At 37.2% G+C, this 21,086-nt stretch overlaps 1 protein-coding gene across 5 annotated transcripts in view; it reads left to right on the top strand.

The window, feature by feature from the left end:
• CNKSR2 (connector enhancer of kinase suppressor of Ras 2) overlaps positions 1-21,086 on the top strand; it is a 206,825-nt gene that overhangs the window by 75,274 nt on the left and 110,465 nt on the right. For 4 of the 5 annotated variants that reach the window (XM_030234813.2, XM_030234814.2, XM_050978190.1 and 1 more), the window contains exons 6-8: positions 8,551-8,670; positions 15,186-15,245; positions 19,991-20,059. In XM_030234813.2, the coding sequence (XP_030090673.1) occupies positions 8,551-8,670; positions 15,186-15,245; positions 19,991-20,059 (249 nt within the window). The remainder of the gene's footprint in view (positions 1-8,550; positions 8,671-15,185; positions 15,246-19,990; positions 20,060-21,086) is intronic. The other variant, XM_050978187.1, reaches the window with a different exon arrangement.

Here is a 21,086-nt window from a genome sequence, read left to right on the forward strand (position 1 = left end):
ATCCTGTAAGCTTTTGATGGTTTGGTTTCACAGTGATGTGGAATAAAAAAACTCCTTATATTCTTAAGTTTCACTGACATTTTTTCAGGTGTGAGACATAAAGAATTAGCAGATTTAGTGAGGCTGACATCGTCATCTGCACTAGGTCAACCTCTGCAAGTATTTAAGTAATGAAATCTTTTATTACATAATCTTGGCAGAAGTTGAAGTGTTATGAGTTTGAAATCTCTCTATATATATAGCCTGGTTTTCAAAGTATGCTTGCTGTCTGCTGTAAGAGCTGAGAGTTCTGAAATCTTTTATATACACTATATACCTTTTACAAATTGGCAGAAAGGATTCTAAAGGAAGCTGCCAGAATTTAGGACTGAGGAAACGTCACTTTGTACAGTCATCAACAGACAGTTTTGAAGAAACTGAGAGGGGTTAATTCAGGATACAAGAATACACAAAATTGAGACCGATTTCAAAAGTTATCTTACATCATTCAGACTCTTGTAGGTTTATTTCTTTAGTCTGAAGTAACTTCATTGTGGTCACAGGTGGACTCAGGTAGAAGTGTGCCTTCTGTGACCACTGCTCAAGCTTGAAAGGAAACATAAGCACAAACAGAGCCTTGAATGTCTTAGTGAAGCTGTGGGTTAAAAAATGACCCTACAAGGATTAAACACAACTCTGTGGATTACATGTAACTTGTAACATTTCTGACCATGGTGCATATCAGCTATCAGTGGGATTTGATGGGGGAAAGGCTGACCAAAAGCAATTGGTAAAAGAGGTAAATCTGTGACTAAATAGTGAAATTATGGCATTTGAAATCATAGTAGGCAAGATCCTCATCATATTTTCAGTTTGAAAGGTAGTTTTTTACATGTGCAGGTGAAAAGGTTGATAATAGAATTAGAATTGAAAGCAGTCACAATTCCCTCTTCCTTGGAAGACAGAAAAAGGTGCCATGGGTTTAGCCCATTAGACAATCTGAAGAGAGCAATCCAACAGTGAAAATGGGTTTCTCTGATATGAAAAGAACAGCAGTAAATTGTGGGAAAGGCACAGAAGAAATTTTGAGTTAGAAATGCTGGGAGAAATAGGAAAGTTTGAGAGGGCATGTGCACAGATATTGTAGGAGAGAAAGTAAATTCTCTCTTTTTAAATTCCAAGATCACCCCATTCCAAGTCCATTTTCAGAGTCCATTTCCCTTTTGAAGTAACGTTTAACCAGCATCCCATCCAGTTGCCTTTGTGATCAGGTACATAGCTGTGTTTGCTGACTTAGACAAGAAGTTGAATTCAAACCTGTGGGCTCATTCCATGTAATTTCATGTACCACTTTCTCCTCATGACACAAGGAAAAAAAAATTCTCAAAAAAGTGAAAGGAAGTTACTTACAATCAAGTAGCAGTTCATGCAATTAGCATAAGGAAATCCTTATTGCAAGGTATCCTACTTAAGATTGAAGCCAAATTTTAAGAGAGCCTTCTTACACAAGTAAAATAGAACTAGAGCTACAGAAATGAAAAAAAACCCCAAAAACTTAAAGGACAGTTGTGTACTCTTACTTGTCAGGACACCAAGATATTACCACCCTAGGAGCAGACTGTTGGACCAAAGTAGTAGATTTTTGTGTTCTGGGTTGAACATCTCCATTGTCCATGGAATGAAAAGGGGTTTGGGTTTTTTTGACTCATGCTGTGGATCAAGGGCTGGGGCTCTGTAAGCACAGATATCCTGTTTTGATGCTGCCCTGTTTCCCCTGGAGTGAGCCCGTACCAAACTGGGGAGCAAGAGAATGTGTGGGCACGGCGGGGATGTGAGACCATCCTTCGCTATTGAATTACACACAAGAAAACCTCCAAAGTTAACCCATCACTGAGTCGTCATGGCTTCCTCTAAAGCATGGTGAAGTAGGCAAGATCCTCAAAGAAATGACTGATTGGTTTGCTTTAATTAGGTGGGCCAAAAAAGAGTTCATGTGCTCATATTCTAACTGCACTAATTTTTTTTTGAAAAGCAAATGAATGTCCTCTTTCCTTCAGAGGTGACAGTGTGTACATGTGGAGATGGCTTAATCACCTTGTCCACAGACAACATGTTTCAGTGTCAGCTAATGTATTCACATGTGAGCTTTTCAGGATTTGCTTTTTAAGAAATGTTATTTTGGGGACACAAAACCCTATAGCTTCAGCTTATATTCAAGGAAGAAATATTTTTGTTTGCTCCAAGCAGTGAGTTTCAAATGGTTTAAAAAATCTTTTTGATTGTCACTTATGGTATTAGATTAGGCAGGAAACTGATCTATGTTATTCAAGTAAACATATAAAATGTATATCTAAACAAAAAAGGTCTGATTGAATAATTATGAAGTTTTAAGATGAAATTACCTACTTGAACTTGTTTATTTCTTCTGAATGGAGTTTCAAAGTGTGTCTGGGGAAAAAAATGTCTTTTCTATAATTTTTTTGTCCTAGAATTGTAGGAGTGTTGAAAAAATTATTTAAAGACACCTACATTTCTTGAAGTTTTGGGGTTTTTTTCTGTGACTTCATTCTCAGAAACACTTGGTTTCTGTGGAATAAGAAGCATAAAACCACACAGGAATAATGTGTTGGGTTCTGCTCATTAAATTTCTGTAGTGTTCATGAATAAGGAGAAATGCTTCGAATTTCTAGCACCTCATTGCTCAGTATATTTTTTCCAGGGTAGCTTTTACTAACTAAGCAATGTAATAAATAGTTAAATAATACTAATGATAATTTCTTGATATAAAAAGAAATAAAATAGCACTAGAAAATAATACTAACTGAAGTAGATGGCAGTAAAAAAATATCAATTTTTTTAGTATCTTAAAGAAGAACAGGTTTAGTCATACACAGGGTCTTAATACGGAAGGATAAGCCATAGGTGTGGTGCTGGCTTCAAAACTGAAAATTACTATGCTCTTGCTAGTTCATATTTAGAATCTTTATATTGATTTAACTTGAGATGATAAAGTATTTAGAAAACTGCTCAACTTAAAAGGCTATCAGTTTATATCTGCTTATTTGGGGAATTATGTGCGAATCCTTGCAAAATTCTGACTGGAGTTTTAAAATACTTGAAGAATAATTCATTGATTCCATCCAGCTGTTCAAGGCTGTATTTGATGGAAATACCCAGTTCAGATTAATCTATGTGAAGCAGTAGAGTATTAAAAGGAGAGCAAAGCTAGAACTAATTATAGAAAGTAGAAGCCAGGCTTCAGTCAGATTAATAATAAGTTTTGACTGAAAAATTTTAATAATTTTCCTTTTAACTTTGTTAGTTTAATTCCATAAGAAAAAAGACTGTTTTCTTAAGTAGTTTCCCTTTTTAAAAATTAAGCTGCATTTCCTGCAAACACAAAATGCAATTTTTTTTAGTTGAAAAACTGTAGAAAGCGATCTGCAGAGTGAAGCTAATACTCAGAAGTTTTTTCAAAAGCAAATGAGCTATGCAAATTTAAAAAGAGTTACTAAATTGAAAAAGAGAAAACAAGCAATGGATCAGAATGTTCTCTTTTTGCAAGAGCCTTATTGAAACCACAGTGATGATAATTTGCTCCTGCCCACTATATTTGAATATTTGTTATAGAAGTATAATGGACTAAAAATACATTGTCAAAGGTATCATTTTATGTTCTTAAAAAAAAAGAAAGAAAGAAAACGTACCCACTTTCTGCCTTTCAAGAGTCTATACCTTGTAAATTGAACTGAACAAGCTTCAGTTTAATAGAAGCTTCTATTTTGCAGCCAAAAGCAGATGTGGTTCACTGTTTAAACTTCATGTATGCACCAGTGCCATGTTCAGGCCCACTTGGTTTTAAGACTGCTGGAGTTACTGATGTGTTCTGTACAATATAACAATTGTTTTCGACTAAAATTAATTGGTTAATAATTATTTGGTTTGGCTTAAGTTAATTAATTAGGCTTCATTCATGTTGGAAAGCTGTTACTAACTAAACAGACTAAGCTTAGCATTACCCAGACATTTTTTCCTACTGTTAGTTTTGAAAGTCCATGTGTCTTCCTGTTCCTGACTCTAATGCCATAGGTGAGGGTGCTGATGAGGGAGGCTGGTGCTCTTCTTGTCCTCAGTCCTGGGAGCATGTTTAAGCCAGGATGTTTCAGTATTGCAAAGACTTGGCAAGATAGATTTTAAACTTGGCCACTAGTCTGGGTAAAAGAAAGGACAGGGACAAACCTAAATCTGTTTGCTTGACCAGAAATTCTTGGTGACCCCAGAGCTGCCTGAGCTGAGCAGACAATGGATGGACAGGTTGAGGAAAGGCCACTGAGGCTGTGTCCATAGGTACTTCATCCGATGCAGTTCACATTTTCCCAGCACAAACTGAAGTAGCCACAGGCAATCGAAGCAGATGCAAATCTAATTTAGTCACCTTTAGCTCCCCATCCCCCTGGATGAAAGAAGGAGCAATTGTGGAAAAGCTGTTAGAAATTGGTACCTTACAGTCCAAAAATACAGGTAGAAACTAAGTATTGTCTGTCATTCTTCATGCTCTGAGGCATAAAGAAGTTGCCTACTGAGGGAAAAATAATGTTTCCCTTTGAATTTCTACCAAACAACGAGGTGCTGTGTGGTGATATTTTTTGTTCTCCTTTGAGTCATTTAGCTTTGCACATAAAGACTGTGGTGTAGCTTCAATCTGCAATAATAGGTGTGTCATTTGAATAGAGAGGAAAATTTATTACTGAAGTGCAGTGATGAGTTACTGCAAAAGAGAACTGAAATCATTGCTTTAAGGCTCAGAGTGAGAACAGGGACCATGTGACAGAAGCAGAAAATGTAATTATCTGTTGGTTTCTCTCAGTTAATCTTTTGTAACTTGATTTTTTTTTTTGGCCTGGACAAATCCTTTCACTATGTGCAGATACCTTGCACACTGGGAGCTGAGTGCAGCTTGAAAAAGGCTGGGGATTTTTAATGCCTGCTGATTTTTGTGGGAGCAATTGGATCCGCAGCTTCCTGTGTGTCTTACTGTAACTAATACTGCATTACAGCAGGCAATTGGCACTTAAAAAGGATAAAGGATCCTGATCTTGTTAACAGTGTTTTCATAATCAGAGGTGTAGTTTTACAAAGTCTCCAAAGGTATGACAGTTTGAGAGAAAAGGTGACTACCATCTGATTTTAGTGGAACTAAAATAAATGTCTGTGATACAGATTGTCCTGAATAATTCTGCTGAGAAACAATGTGTTCAGAAATCAGTAGGAACCAAATGAGTGGAAGAAGTGCAATGTATGAGTGTTTTGCCATGTGGCAGCATCTTTGCCTTGGAAGGCCCTGATCCACTGAATAGGTCCAAGGTCTGTTTCCATACGGATGCCTAATGGAGAGGAAGCACCTTCCTGGTGACCAGACTGTTTTGTTTGCACGCCGATTTATGCTGATTAGCATGTTATCAAAACAAACTGTGAATGAGATATCCCTGAGAGTAAAGGCAAGGAAAAAATGCATAGTTTTGGCTGTGTCAGCCTTTGGACGTGTTTCCAGTGAGGCCCTACGTACCCTGCCTTTGCAGTGGACAGAGAATATCTGCTGTGTAAGTATGTGCTCCTTGCTGTCCTGGCTCTCTTTGGACAAGTTCAGAGTTAATGAAAATTTGTCTTCACAGAATTCACAGAATCACTAGGTTGGAAGAAACCTTAAAGATCATCAAGTCCAACCCATGCCCTAACACCTCAACCAAACCATGGCACCAAGTGCCATATCCAGTCTTTTTTTAAACACATCCAGGGATGGTGACTCCACCACCTCCCCAGGCAAGCCATTCCAGTACTTTATCACTCTTTCAGTGACAAAGTTTTTCCTAATATCCAACCTATATTGGTGCAGCTTGAGACTGAAACATACACCAAATAGATATCTGATCCTACTCACAGTTCAGCTCTTTAACCAAGGAATATATAATGAAAATATTTAAATATATAATAGTTTATAGGGATAATGTGCTGCATTATCCCTATAACTAATTAATGTTGAATTGCAGTGGGAATATCTAAGGAAGCTGTGAGACCCAAAAGGCAATACTCTTTAAGAAATTCATTGAAGCATATGGCATATTTTTTTATCCCAGCAAGTGGATTTTGGCACCCAGTATTCCCAGAGGTCCTCTTGAGGAATATTCACACCAACTTGTTTTATGATTGCAACCAATTAACTGTACTGGAATGCTGATCACCATAGGCATTGCTGCATAGACTGTCTGACCCCCTCTCATGGGGAGGCAAAGGTGCACCTGCTCCACTGGGCTATTTCGTGCATCTCAGCTTAGGCTTCTGCTCCATGCCACGTCCTGGACTTGCCCGACTCCTCTCCTTTCCCCATCATCTGTCAAGGCAGCTGGGAACGTGTTTTTTAATGAGGAGCCACATCTGTGAAATGTCATACCTTGTCTTAGGTGGTAGGAACACTCCTTTTCTGTGTGTTTTGGCATCTCTCTGCAATGCAACTGTTGAAAATCGGAGAAAAAAATTAATTCACTCTAAATAGAAGTTTCTCTGAAATTGTTAAGAACTCCATACATTTAATGGGTTTAGAGAAGACTATTAGGAAGAATAGGTGGATGAATACAAGTCTAAACAGATATGAAAAACTCCATTTTCATCTGCAGAGAATAATTTATAATGTGAGTTTCATCACTTTGCAAAAATAGCTGAGTGCTCTGTAATTTTTAAACAATTTTTCAATAATTGTCAGTGCAGTTCCAAGATGGAAGTAGAAATAACATGCCAACACTGTATTTAAAAACACAAATTAACAGAAATCTTGCTTTCATTTTTGTTATGTAATTTATTATCATTTTTGCCTTTTAAAAATGCCAGCTCAAAGCAATTTTCATGTATCCAAAAGCCATTAAAGAAGCCCAAATTTCAATAAAGTTATCTTTTTCACTTTTTTGTACTTCAGGTAATGCACAAACCATTCTTAACCTCATATTATGTATTTCTTGATGTCCTCTCTTCAGTAATGATTCACGAAAAAGTAGAAGGATGGTGTATGTTACTATACTTAAAGGTAGTATTTCTTCTGGAAGAAGGTCATGTTGGTATTATAAATTTTATTACATTTTCCATTTGATTCTGTCTGCTTATTCACACTGAAACATTATTGCTCAATAAAATAAGCAATTTTTACATAAACCTAAACTTTCAACTGTTTTTAAATACTTTAAAGAGGAGAAGAGTGTACTGGTCTGTAACAGGATTAAGATGTCACTATTATTGCTTAAGGTTTTTTTGGGGTTTTTTTTGTTTGTTTGTTTGGTTTGGTTTTTTCTTTGTTGTTTTTTTTTTTTTCCTTTTGTTTTGTTTGGTTGACTTTTTGGGTTTTGGGATTTTTTTATGGTTTTGTTTGTTTGTTTTTATTAGCTTTTTAAAAATTTTACTTTTTATGTGAGATATTTGTAGTTTGCAATTTGGAATTATAGTGGTGGTTTGGCAGGAGATTATATCTGGTTTTACATCACGTTTCCATAGCATTGTTGCAGATGTTTTTACTGTAAGAACTGTACTTTGGAATCTCAGAAGATTGATTGGAGCAACTGTTGTGTGCAGTTGTGTTTCAGTCATTTGAGAAGACTGGTTAGCTTTCATATTTGGAATTTCAGAGGAGTTAAGCTGGTTCTTAATTGGTTTTGGAGATGCCCATAGTTTTGGGACCAGAAGAATCTCCTAATCCCTGAATTTCCTGACAAAAGATGGATTGGAAATCTGAATAGAGAAATCGTTTAAAGTTGCTGAAAGGGGACTTCCTGGAAAACATTGAAACTCTCAAAAATCACTTTCTTACAAAGAGTCATAGGAAGCCTCACAGCTTTCCTGCTTCTTAGAAGAGGTTGTTCAGGGAGCAAGAGATCAGGAGATAAAACAGTACCAATTTCACAGTCTCAGCCTTTTTAGAGTTTTTTTCTGTCTTGCTGCAGAGGCTGCCAACAATAACTGGTTTAAGAGTTATCCCATTGTGAAGTGGTGTTTTATTGTAATCTTCATGTCTGCAACAGTAAATCACATTTGGCAGCTGTAGAACATGGGAAAATGCAGTCCAAAGACAATCAGCATGTTTTATTAGTATAGAACTTCAGAGTTAATGGGAGTTACCTGTCATCATCAAGAGCCTGATTTTCATCTGTGCTGAACAGCTGCACATTCAGTGGAAATCAGTGGGCTTTGAGACACTGTCTTTGCAAAAGATGTGGGTAGGGTTGGGGGCTGGGGCTCACCACATATTCCCTGTGTGCCTGAGCAGGGCGTCTATCCCTGAGAGTGCGTGGGAGCCCCTCTTTGTCTCTGCTCAGATACAAAAGCATTGGCCTCCTGTTCTTCCCTGGTCTGGTGCTGTTAGTTCAGGGTCGTCACAGATCATGTATTTCATATTGTATTGCTGCCTGAAGCCTTTCCCCCTCTGCATTGTATGCACTTGAGAAACGTGGTGATTTCAACTGTATATTGACATTTGAACAGTTAGCAGTCGTGTGCTTATTGTGACATTTCTTTTTCTTTTTTCTTTCCTAGTGTAAAACTCTCTCTGGCGTCTGTGATCACATTATCTCGCTCTCCTCTGATCCACTGGTTTCCCAGTCTGCCCATCTTGAGGTGATCCAGCTTACAAACATCAAGCCAAGTGAAGGGCTGGTAAGAAGTACGCAGTTAATCAAACCCATCATCCAGGATGAGAAAGTGATGGTTTTAAAATAAGTTGTGTATATGAAAATAAATAGGACATTTTAGACTTTTCTATTTTTAAGTTTGAAAACAGTTTGATTCCTTTTGCTAGTTTGGTTTCTCATGCAGCTGGGCCAACAGGAAGGGACTTTGTAAAGCTGACTGAAGTATGCAGAGTTTAGTGAACAGGGAGAAATGAGTAAGAAATTCTTGCCATTTATACCAGCTTCTGAAAAATGGTTCAGATTGTTCTAGTATCTTGAAGTCAGAAGGGACTTAAATTACTGAGATCAACTCAACCAAGAAGTTTGCGTGGGCTTATGCACAAAACCTGTCAGATTCTGGAAAATGTTTCATAGTATCTCGGGAATACAAAGCTATTTCATAAGTTATTCCAGGGCTTCATAGCACTGCTGATAAGTAACTCATTGAATTTTACTGCAAGAACTCTGCATTCTTAATCAGGTGCTTGTGAAGGCTCTTAATGCAGCCATCATATGCTTGTTGTTCAAGAGCTGACCATTGATCTCTTGTTTACTCAAGTATCCAACACCTGCTGCATGGAAAAAACCCAACACTGATAACAATTCCAGATATATGACTTTACAGCATTAATAATATCTGTTCCCATAATTTTTGGAGGTAGAAAAGAAGGTGTTCAGAATACAGTTAAAATTTTTTTGGTCTAGAGAAATAGCTTTTGCAACTTCTGCCCAAGCTTATTCTCATTCCATATTCTTGAGTAGTCTTGAAGGAAAGCTGCCATATTCTTTGCAGCAGGTTTTTGAAGTTGTCTGGTTGTTGCAGTTTTGGAGAATATTTTGGATTGTGGGTGGTTGGTTATTGCTGGGTTTTGGGTTGATTTGTTTTTCTTGGCAAAGTTGATATGCCAAGTTATTTTGAGCAATTGTACACTAAATTAATTTTCCATTCTTTTGGAAAATTGCAATTAAAATATGAGAAATACCCCAAAAGCTTGGATGAGTAAATATGGCCCCATCCTTTGTTTTAGTCTGCAGTTTGTTTTCCCTTCCTCTTCTGGCTTTCTTTTTTATCTCTGAATCCATTTTAAACTTGTCCTTCAGGATTTCAGCTTCTCATGGATTCTCTGATCCCTCTCTTTCCCTCCCTTTCCCCTGTAATTTTAACTCTTCCACCACTGCAGTCAACCTTTTGAAACCCTTTCTTCTTATGTAATGAGAAAATCTTCCTCTTTCTCTTGGTCACCTTTTTATAAGTGCTGTCTATTTTTATCTGAACTTGAATTTTTTTTTCCTTTGTCTTGTGACTGTTTTTTTTTCTTTTTTTCCCCTTCTTTTGAGTCTTTGTGTAGGTTGGTATGAACTCCCAGGGACTGAGAAATGTTGAATGGTATTTTTGTAACTAAGAGTGTGTTTCATGGGTCTGTTCCTGCTGGGTAGCTGATGAGAGAATCTCTTTCCCTCTCTGTGCCTCTGTTTTACACCCTCTGTCTGTCTTGTCTGTTTAAACTGGAAGCTCTTCAAGGCAGGGTTTTTTCTTTTTGTGTATTTGTGAACCAATTTAGCAGGGTCTTGATGTCATTGTCATAGAAAAATAATTATATGTATTTTTTAAAAAAAGGCAAATAGCAACCATGCAGTATACAAGCTTTAGAAGGATACAATGCCATTTTGACACAGTCATGTTTTTTCCCCTCATCTTTGCCTGCGTGCCACTATTGTGTTGCCGGGGCATTGTGCCTCTCCTGTAGATTGTGAGCTCTCCAGAGCAGGTGCCAAGGATGTGGATTTGCACCAGGAGAGTGAAAATCATCCCCTTCCCTTCGGAGCCGCACCAGTCTGGCCAACAGATCAGCTGTGTCATGTGCTTCTTGGTGATTGATGTGCTTTTTGGGTTCTTGGGCTTCTGTTTGCTTTGTAAACTAATACCTGCCCCACTGAGTGCTGAGGGTGTCAGTTTAAGAACTGGTGGTGAAGCTTGGAGTTGTGAATATTCTCTGCACGTCAGAAATGCTGGGATAAATGTGAAGCTCACTCATTTCTGGACCTTCTTCCAGGATTTGTGCAATGATGGAGGTGGAAAAATGGTTTATTGTCAACTTTCCTATAGATTTTTTACCCACGTGACAGTTCTGTCCTGGCTTTACCAATCACTAAAAAAAATGTCTAAAAATGGAAGGACTTCAGGCAGAAGAAAAAAGAAAAGGAACGGCTGCTAACTGGGAAGATTTTTTTGTCACCTATCATAAACAGAAAATCTACCATCTCAAATTCAATAGCTAAGAAGCTAAAGTAAATCTGAGAGAGGAAAAGCAAAGGACATGAGAAGGAGTTAAAGGGTTGGAAAACAATGCTGTTTCCCTAAACTCATGGTAAATATATGATGGAGTTGAGAAAATGCTTGAAGCTTTTGCAACCTAAAAGAAGATTGGCATGATCAGGATATTTTAATCAGCACAAATAGTTCCTTCATTGTGTTTGGTCTTTTCATGTGGAAACGTAAGTATTTGTCAGAGGTAAATGTAAATTTTCAAACTAATACCTGAATGAAGAAGAATCAAGTAAATGTGTTACCATGTCTCATAGATACTAAAACTAGCTAACATCTCTGACTAAATAACCTTTCAAGCAACTAAACCTGTCAAGCAGAAAATGCTGTTAGGGTGTGATGTAGAGAACCTCTTGTGTACTGGGTAAAGCAATGTTATGGATGGGGTTTAGTATTGATTTTGCTGTTTGGTTGTTTTTTCCTTTTTTGTGTTCCCTCTATCCTTGTCTCTTGTGACTGGCTGCATTCATGTTCTCCAGTGAGTGCTGCTGGGGGAAGATATATAGCCTGCAGTGGCTGTGCAGTAAGGGCGAATAGTTCGTGATAGGAGCTTATTTAAAAAGCCTTAAAATGGATCAATGTGGTCAACTTTGCAGTCACCAGCATTCTCCCATGTGTAATCCTTTCTTTTTTCGATTTTTTTCTTTATGGACTTGCAAGTTGTTTCATCTGTATCAGTAAGCAGAATTTAATTTTGTATGTTTTTACATTATTGATATTCAGAGTCCAAACCGACTAGCTTAGGTAGTATGTTTTACCATGAAACAGACTTAAAATGTTGCTGCTTGACTGAAAACTGTGAGTATATTTAGACAAAAAGCAGAAAACTAAGTTTTTCTTGGGTAGTTTTTCTGCAACAGTCACTTCCTACTTTTTTTTTATTTTTAATATGGAACAGAGTATCAGAGATCTGTAGCAAAGGTTAATTTTGCCTTTCAGTTGTTTCCTGTTCATATAATCATTTTAATCCCAGTCAGGTAAGTGACTGTGATGTGATCTCAAGGGTTCAGAAATGCAAAGGTAAATTCATCAGAATATGAGAGTGATTGTTCGGGGTTCTTTTTTGCCTGCTGAAGCAAAAACAAAAGAAGCTTGTAATGTGAAAAATTGCTCGTAAAATACAAATCATTGATACAGCAGGGTGTGGCAGCTGAGTAAGCTGTACTGCCTACTTCCTTTCCAGGATATCCTTTCCAGGATAGTGCACTACTATTCCTAAATTTTTTAGTTTGAAATACTGGAAGAGCTGTGAAAGAGTTATGAACAGCGTTCTGAGAGTTGTTTGGGGTTGAAGAGCCACGTACAACTTTGGAGGGCTCCATGAAAGTGGAGCGAAAGTAAAAAACTCAGTTACATGTGTGATTAAATGAAATTAGTATCTTCTTTCCTTTTCCATCCAGCATTGCCTAAAATATTGAGAAATATGTTATATATTTATATACATAAAATATGTTAAATATATCACACTCTGTTTTCATTCTTGAAAAAAATATGAACAAAAACAAAGAAAGGGGGAAAAAAAGAAAAAAAGCACAAAAAGTCTCTTTTCTAACCCTTAATCACCAAGATAAATTGTAATGATTGGTTTGAAATTAGAGCTCTACCCATGACTGATTAGGGCAATCTCTCATATAATTAAGCATGAGTTACTCTTTTTTAATTTAGGCATACATTTATTCCTGATTACTAGATTGGTTATTTTATGGTTCTTTTAGTCATATAAACTGAATTTTCTTTCCTTTTATCTGGTGTAACTGATTCTTGTAAATTCTTAGGGACTTGTCTTTGAATACTTAAGACTGTATCTACCAGTTTTTTTCAGTGCAAATGGAGAGAGCACACACTGATCTCCCCTGTGTTCTTGATTGCTAAAAGTACTGTTGATATTGTGCAGCCACAAGGAGGCAGAGAGAGGGGAAAACTTGTAAATTTCTGTGGAATTCTTATTTCCATTCCAGATCAAACAATTGTAAGCCAGAAATGTTCTCTTCTCTTCTCTGTACCATTTCCCATATATTGTTCACTTAAAACAAGGATTGAAGAAACATTGGTAAAAGGGGCTTTTTTTTGTGTTGCAAAATGCTACCTCTCCTTATTTAAAAGCTGCTTTATATCAAGAATTATGTTGGCTCTTGTAAAATTAATGTGACATGGTACAAATATAACATTTATTAATTTTGCATATGTGGAATAAATACAATCTAGGGTGGATATTTTTCAGCTTCCTTCTTCCCTCTCTTTTTTAATGTGTGCAAAATCCTGATCCTAGCCTTCAAAGAACATTCTGCCAAAGTTCTTTCTCCTTTTTTGCATTTTCAAAGTCTTTTAAATTTATTGGAAAGACTAGATTGGATGTGAACAGTCCTCTGGAATGGTAGGACACTTGGATGAATTTACTATCCTTTCGAACAATGCTTTGCACAAAACTAAACCAGGTGTAACCATAAAGTGTGAGACTTTTCTCTCGGCTTTCACCCTGATGTTTAAGGTTGAAAGCAGTAACTCACTGTGCATAAAAATAAAGATGTGGCTTTCTTCAGAAATTGCTCTGTTTGGGGACCTGACTCAAAGTTCCTGTCACCATGGTCACTGTGATTTTAGCTCTTGCCATGTTGCAGGGTGTGTGGCCCAGTGACTTAGATGGGGATCCTGAGAGGGATTGAGGTCCCCATTAGTGGCGGTTTGAGGGTAGGTGTGTGTGCCAAAGAACAGATACCAACATATTTCAGCCTCTTGTGTGGCTCATCATGTTTCCTGTAAGATATCTATATATGAGTGTTAAGATGTGTGTATATTATTAGTGTTTCCCTACCTCACAGGGGTGTTGTGAGGATAAATGTATGAAAAAGCCATTCTATATTTGAGTTAAGCAAAAGCTGTGTGATGGAGCCAGTCAATGGACAAATTGCCGAAGGTTCATAGAGGAGCTGGAAGTGGAAGAATGATGTCAGGGGGTTTCTGACCATGTTTTAATTAGTAGGTTCTGGATTATTTTACCTTCTAGCAGTGGTAGCTGAACATGATAACTGGGTTTGATGCTATTAACACTATGTAATTGTGCAGAACAAAATAGGAGTTAACTTTTGAGCCCCTATCTAGAGAAACTCAGCAGGTTCCTGCCTTGTTTTACTGAGGATAGTATCCACTTTGTTAATTTAGGTGGAATTCCTCATATCTGCTACCAAAATGTCTGCCAGTTCTGGTCCCAATGTAGGTTAGTCCAACTTGATTTGTCTTCTTTGCCTCTTTACCATCCCTGCTCACCAGTGAGTGCACTGGGCTCCTCAGCTAGGGACAGACTTCTCTGTGGCACTCTGATTAAAAAGAGGAAAAAGTAGGTTACGGAGAGGATGTTTACTCAGGCACTGAAAGTTTACATGCTTTCTGTAAAGCAGTTGAGGGAAAGGAAATTCCTCAGAAATTATTGAATGCTCAGTATGTGCCAATTATCTTTCCTTTTTCCTTCTCTCAGTGTCATGGTAGATGTTGTTAAAATGTTTGAATTGAGGCTTGGTGAAAAGGTGAATTTGAGACACTGTCTTGGACTACCCTTGCAGGAATTTCTGTTCACAAGCTATCCCTCCTTTTTCATATTTTTTTGAAAGAAGTGGGGTAGCTAACAAAGTTGATGTTGAATTTTCCATCATTGAGTTTTATAGCTGAAGTGTTCATTGGGATGAGTGAGGCTATTGAGAAGGTCTTACAGCCACTTTGCAGGCACAATTCCAAGCACTAGTTAGCTGTTTGAAAGTTGTGTTTGCCGCATTGCCTACTGAAGACTCCAGATGTTTTAAAACTCAGTGTAGTAGTTTTCAAAGCAAAACAGGCATATTGATCATACTAAGGCAATTTGTAATTCTGGGGCTTTTGGGAAGCCATTACTCTATTTATAGTTGAAGAAGTGTATTTAAAAATACTGGGGAGTATTTATGGACATAACTGTGATAAATGTTTTAGTTTTCTATTGCTAATTAGGGCCAAAATGATTTGGGCTGTTCTTGGAGTGTATAAAAAAGCACTTTCTTATGCAGAGACAAATTCCTCATAGCATGCATTAAAGTCCACATGTCTTAAAGAAAACAAAAAGATTCTTTAAGAGATATGCAAGTTTTGTTTGGATGGTGATGGTTTGTGAAACACTTTAAAAATTCTTTCCCATAATGTCTTTTTCTTAGGGTATGTACATTAAGTCAACATATGATGGTCTTCATGTAATTACTGGAACAACAGAAAATGTAAGTATTGTTAATACTGTATGTTCAGACCTGGAAGCCTTTCTGACCTTACCTGTGGTTAATGCTTTCCCTTTGCTATAAACTACATTTTGCTTGCAAACTTGTGCTGGTTGGCTGTTAAGGACCAATGGCATGTTGGACAGCAGAGATGCTTGTGCTTGTTTACCTCAGAATTGAAAGAGTTGTTCCCAGTTAAGGACCAAGAGAACCAGTCTTGATGTCTTCTTGAAAGACACTTAAAATGCTCTAGTTGATCCAGACAGGAAGCAGCTGTCTTGGAGTTACTTTGCTCTGTGAATAAAAGATAAATGTCTATATTATATTTAGGCTGTTATGCTGAAGTTTGCTGCAGTATTAGACAAACAGCTTTTATATTTTCCATCTATCAAGCTTCATTTTTTAAGAAATGAGTGCATGGAAATGGACATCCCTTCACATTGACAAATAACCATGTATTTCTGCATGAACTTCTGAGTAATGCCTATGGAAAGGAACACTTATTACCAGTGTACTAATTCTCACTGAAGGCATTAAAGAGCAAGTAAAACATAACAGACTACTTTTCAAAAGCCTTTGATATACAGCCTCCTTCCCTTGTACACTATATTTAGGGAACTGTCTGTCTGTTAGGAGTTGAGAAAAATTATAATTTTGGGGGAAAAGGCTTATATCCCTGGTCTTCAATTAATGTGGAACAATCACTGAACAACACTGAACTGTTCCATAGTGTTTTAGTCAATTCCTTTGAAAGATTTTGATGGCATTTTCTTAAAATGAAGCTGTCAGAAATGTTTGTTTTATCATGCTACTGTGTCATCCTGTGGGATGTGCAAACTACCTACATGACATTTACAGCTGCTGCATCTGATCTGCAGTGAGGTTCTGTTAACATCTCAATAAAACAGGAATATTACTTTCATCCTTTCATAGGAGCTGCAATCTGATAGCCTTTTTCCTTTCTGTTTTCTGCTGTGGGCAGAATATCCATGGGTCATAACTGATGGATAATACCTCTTGTAGAATTTGTGTGAATGCGACCTGTCTTGGAATTTAAAAAAAAGTAAGGAATTTCAAGGAAAATAAAAATTCTAGAGAGCCAGGCCTACAGCTATAGACATAATTAGTGAAATTAGCAAAACTAAACAAACCAAACAGAGCTACAGTTGAACTTAATCTAGAAAATATATGAAATAAAGTACAATTTTTACAGTTGAATCTCTCAAATTAAAGAAGGAACAATTTCTTTCCATAACTTGCTAATGGATTTAATTTCCCAGGGGCAAAGATAAAAATAAAATCCTAATGCATTCCCTCAAAACCCTTATCTTTTGTGATTCATGAACATAATTTAAAGCTATGTCAGGAAGCTTCATCATGATGACTCTTCTGCTGTTGATACTGACTCTTTCACTCACTGTGACACCCTGGAGGTGCTCACGGCAGACCAAGAAACTGCACTCTGTTATCAAGGGAAAAAGCTGCTGTGTGTTAAAGCAATTGTGAAAATGAGTGGTGCTTTAGAGAAAGAAGGGTGTCTCCTGCTTTTAAGAACACAGTTTTTAGCTGCTTTCTTTAACAAACACACGCGCGCGCACACACGCGCACACGCAGGCACACATGCACACACACGCACACACAGTTTTGATTTTGGTAGATGGGAGGAGAAAGATCTAAGCAGCATGTCCAGAATAAGATCATAAGATCACAATGGTGCACATGTGATCTGACCTGCTGGCCTTAACATGTTTACTCTTTCCAGTACAGTTTGAATCCAAATTCTCTTGCATTTCAACAAAAATTTGTGTCCTTTTAATTTCCAAGTCTTCTCTTCCAAGTGAGACAGTGACAGAATTGTCTGAATGATCGTGGAGAAGAACATGTGTCTGTATTAAACACAATATCATGGTAGTGCTCTCCACATTAATGTAAGAGTAGTTTTGTAATGACAGTTCTGCTTTTTCTGTCTGGCCTTTGAGGTGCTTGATGTCCAGCTGCCAATCCTATTAGAGTTTGAATCTTGCTGTTTGGCATTAGGAGTCATCTCCTCCAACACATTAGCCCTGCAGATCAAAGTAGCTGAGCTCTGAATCTTGGACTGAGAGAGAGCAGTGTTCCTTACAGGTCACTGCCCTGTAAGGGCTTCTCTCTGGTGGCCTTGTAGCATTACAGCAAGCTCAGCTTTCCAGCTCCTGTCGTCTTTTATTTTAAAGTAACATCTAAAGGGTGTATTGGTCCAACAAAAGATTTTAGGTTCCTTGTTGAGTAGCCCATCTAGACCATGTTGGAGAGATTCTTTCAATTCACAAACTGAATGTGTCCTTCAAATAAGACCATTTTGTCCTTTGGTTTTCCAATAAGAAAGAGCATTTTTCTGAAGCAATAGCATGCAATGCATCTCCAGCAGGAATGTGGCTTTGAAGGGGGAGCTCCCAGTGTCAGCGCTTACTGTGGTCTGGTTTGCTTTGCATGGTGCCCTTAGATCACAGGGAAGAGAGATTTTCAGAAGAAATACTACCAAAATCTCAGTGGTAGGCATGAAGCAGTTGTGCTCCAGGGCCTCTAAACTGGACTTTCAGACAGTGTGGGTATATCAGGAGAATAGGAAAAAAACATTTAGCCTAAAGGGAAAAACTAAATCTATTCTAAAGCATAAATCTAATCAGATTCTGGATAGCTTTTAGTTACTGATGTATGACCCTTAGAGAGAGGTGCTTCCATCTCTTCAGCTCCCTGTTGAACCAAATTGCCAGCTAATGAGGATACAGTTGTGGTGTGGCACACTTTGTTCCTCCTAGTAGGACTTCATGAGTGGATTCTGTGCCTAATGATCAGCATATACATCTAAAAAAGAAAGACCTAATTGATTCTCCTCTGTTTTCCTTAAATAGCTATGATCAAAGATACTGTTTTACAAGCAATGTCTGTTTTTTACTGGAGAGGAAAAAGCAATAAGGAACAGGAGTTACAGCCCCTTGATGTATATTTCTAATTTGTTTTTTTTTTTACCTCACCTTGTGCTTGAGGCATAATTGCAATGAGGCATTTTTTAACATAGACTTTTCCAGTTTGAAGATTCTCAGACCATGTTTTAATGACTTGGCAAACTTGACCTGTTTTTTCAAGATTTAAGCTGCAAATGCTGAAGACACTGTAAAGCAAAGGATGTATCATAATAAAGTCCTGAAGAGTTCAAGGGTACTGACACAGAATTCACTTGCATTTGCATTTTAAAAGTCTTAGGTGTAACTACATCTGAGCTAAAAGAGTTGTATTACATAGGAGGATTATAAAGATTTTAGAGGTATGAATGAGTAAGTGTGAATAGTGAAATGGCAGACAAAAGACAGATTATTAGGACATAATCACCAGTGTTAAAATTTTTCCCCAGGTCACTCAGCCAATACCTTTATTGCTTAAATAGTGCCAAAATATCAAGGCTGGTGTTCTGTATATAAAGTAAAATGATATTACCAGCCCAGTTTGATTTAGGATGTCCTGTGCAATGTCTGCTAGGAATGAGTCATGAGTGACCCTTCTTTCAGCCTCTCATGTCTCTTAGATATCTTTCATTTGTACACTGTCCTTAACTTAGGCCATGAATTATGTGCAATTGAACTAGAAAGTCATGGCTTAGCTGTGGGACATATGTTTTGAATGGGGATTTATTACACAGGTTATTACAAAGAGTCCATATTTCAGGTGTGGAGCATTTTCTTTAGATGACCTCTTATCTCACCTGAAAATTAAATTAATTTCATTCCTTAAAATGAAATTTATAGCAGTTTTTTTTGAAATCTGCTCCTGAGCAACATGTTTCCTTTGGGTTCTTTTTTAGAACTGTCAGTCTCACCTTCTGCTGTGGAGTCAATTAAGTGCCTTCTAGCAGCCACAGTATTGTGAGAAAAATTAAAGTGTGACTCTGAAGAACTGAAGGAATTTATTTTACTTTGAACTTAGAACTATTCCCTTCAGAAAACAATTGGTCTACTGTAAAGACAGAAGGGAATGTTTGTGTGGCTTTCACTGTAATGAAAGAGGCGGCTTTTGTTGTGGTTTTCATTTTTATTTGGTTTTTTTGTTGAAAAAAATTCTCACTGAGAATTTTTTCAGGCAAAAGCAAAGTACAAAACTACTTTTCTTTTTTGAAACTGTGATCCTACAGTGTGATCACTGTAGGATTCTGATGATGGTTGCCTTTCTTTCACCCTGGTAGTGTTCCAAAACCACAGTTAGCATTAACTTACTTGCTCTTCCTAGGTTGTACCTAACCCAATCTTCTCTTCTTGTGTGCTCTTTGTAGAACAGTAATTTACCACAGCTCTCTGCAGCATATTCAAATGTTGTAGAATAAAAAGACAATTTTAGGAAATTTTATTATGAAGAATTGTCAGCTAGTCTTGATGGGTTCAAAAGTCAGCCAGGGACTGGGTTTTAAGGATTAAGATATGTCTGGCAGATTAAAGCATCCTTTTGGCAGGATGAAATTCAGGAGAAATCCTAAGGACTCATTTACCATATATATTCATGCCTTTCTTAACATGTGATTTTGTTGTGTAGAATAGTGCGTATCATTTTTCTCCAACAAGAACAAACTGATTTATTAAATATTTCTTTAATTCTTTATTTCACAGTAGAATGTCTCTCAATCTAACCTGATTTACATAGCTTAGCAATCATACTGCTGAAAGAGAGATGATGACCAGTAAGACCTGTATTCTTGATCATCTCTTTTATTTTAAATTCAGTCACCTGCAGATCGGTGCAAGAAAATCCATGCTGGGGATGAAGTGATTCAAGTTAACCACCAAACTGTGGTATGTATAACTATGTTCTGTGTCAATTGGAGATAGAGGTGTTGGGGCACATAGCATGTGTAGAAAGTAGAAGAATTGTGTAGAAAAATGTGTTTTTATAAATCATTATTTCTTCTAACATCTACATTTTCCTTTTCTCTTTTAAATCCACATAGTTCTTAGTCTTTAGCTAAACCCTGATCATCTGAGCATTACAGGAGATACCAAGTTAGGCTAAATATCTCTGGCTTGGAAGATCTGTTAGGCTGTTTTCTCCTGACCCATGAACTAGTTGGTTTAAGTGTAATAGAAATTTTGGGTTGAAGGGATGCAGGGAGTTGGAAATATTGTACCCATGTGGATTTCACATCAAGAATGCCTCCTGGACGCTGGAAAACTTACTTCTTTTCAAACACACTGGAAAATTTAGAGTGTGGTTTTTAAGAAGACAAGCATGTGAAATTCCCATGGGGTACATAGGGTGGTTGACTTAATTTAAAGAGAAATTTAGAACTTGGAAATTAAAATTAAACAAACCTTTCAGAAATGAAAGTCAAGAAAACTAATACCATGCAAATTGCCCTTTGTGGGAACAGATACTTGTTAGTGCCTGGAGATTTTATTTAGGATTAGTGAACTCTTAAAACTAATTTACCTTTTCTAAGGTAAGGCTTTCTGAAAGAAAAGATGGACTCACAATATAGAAAGCAGCTATTCTTTTTCCAGAGTATGAAGTTTCTTGAGAGTAGTGAAAGAATATATGGTATTAGTGCAGCAGCCATTTGTTAAAAGTTGTGTTTTGTCATTCCACATGGGACTCCACGTCCAGCTTTGGGCCATTGTACATCATGTCAGCTTTTCTGCACAGATTAGGGTAATATTTCACTATACCTTCCACTTAAGTTTGAAATCAAATAAACTGTACATATGTGGACCTTAAGAGATAAGAAGCTATCTCTGGAGCTATGCAATGTAATTTGATAAATCTGAGCAGGTCAGGCTGAATTGTAATACTGTTTTGGCCCTAAAGCTTGTTTATAAGTGTTGT

The sequence above is a fragment of the Serinus canaria genome, chromosome 1 (assembly GCF_022539315.1).
Source record: "Serinus canaria isolate serCan28SL12 chromosome 1, serCan2020, whole genome shotgun sequence".
Lineage (NCBI taxonomy): Eukaryota > Metazoa > Chordata > Aves > Passeriformes > Fringillidae > Serinus > Serinus canaria.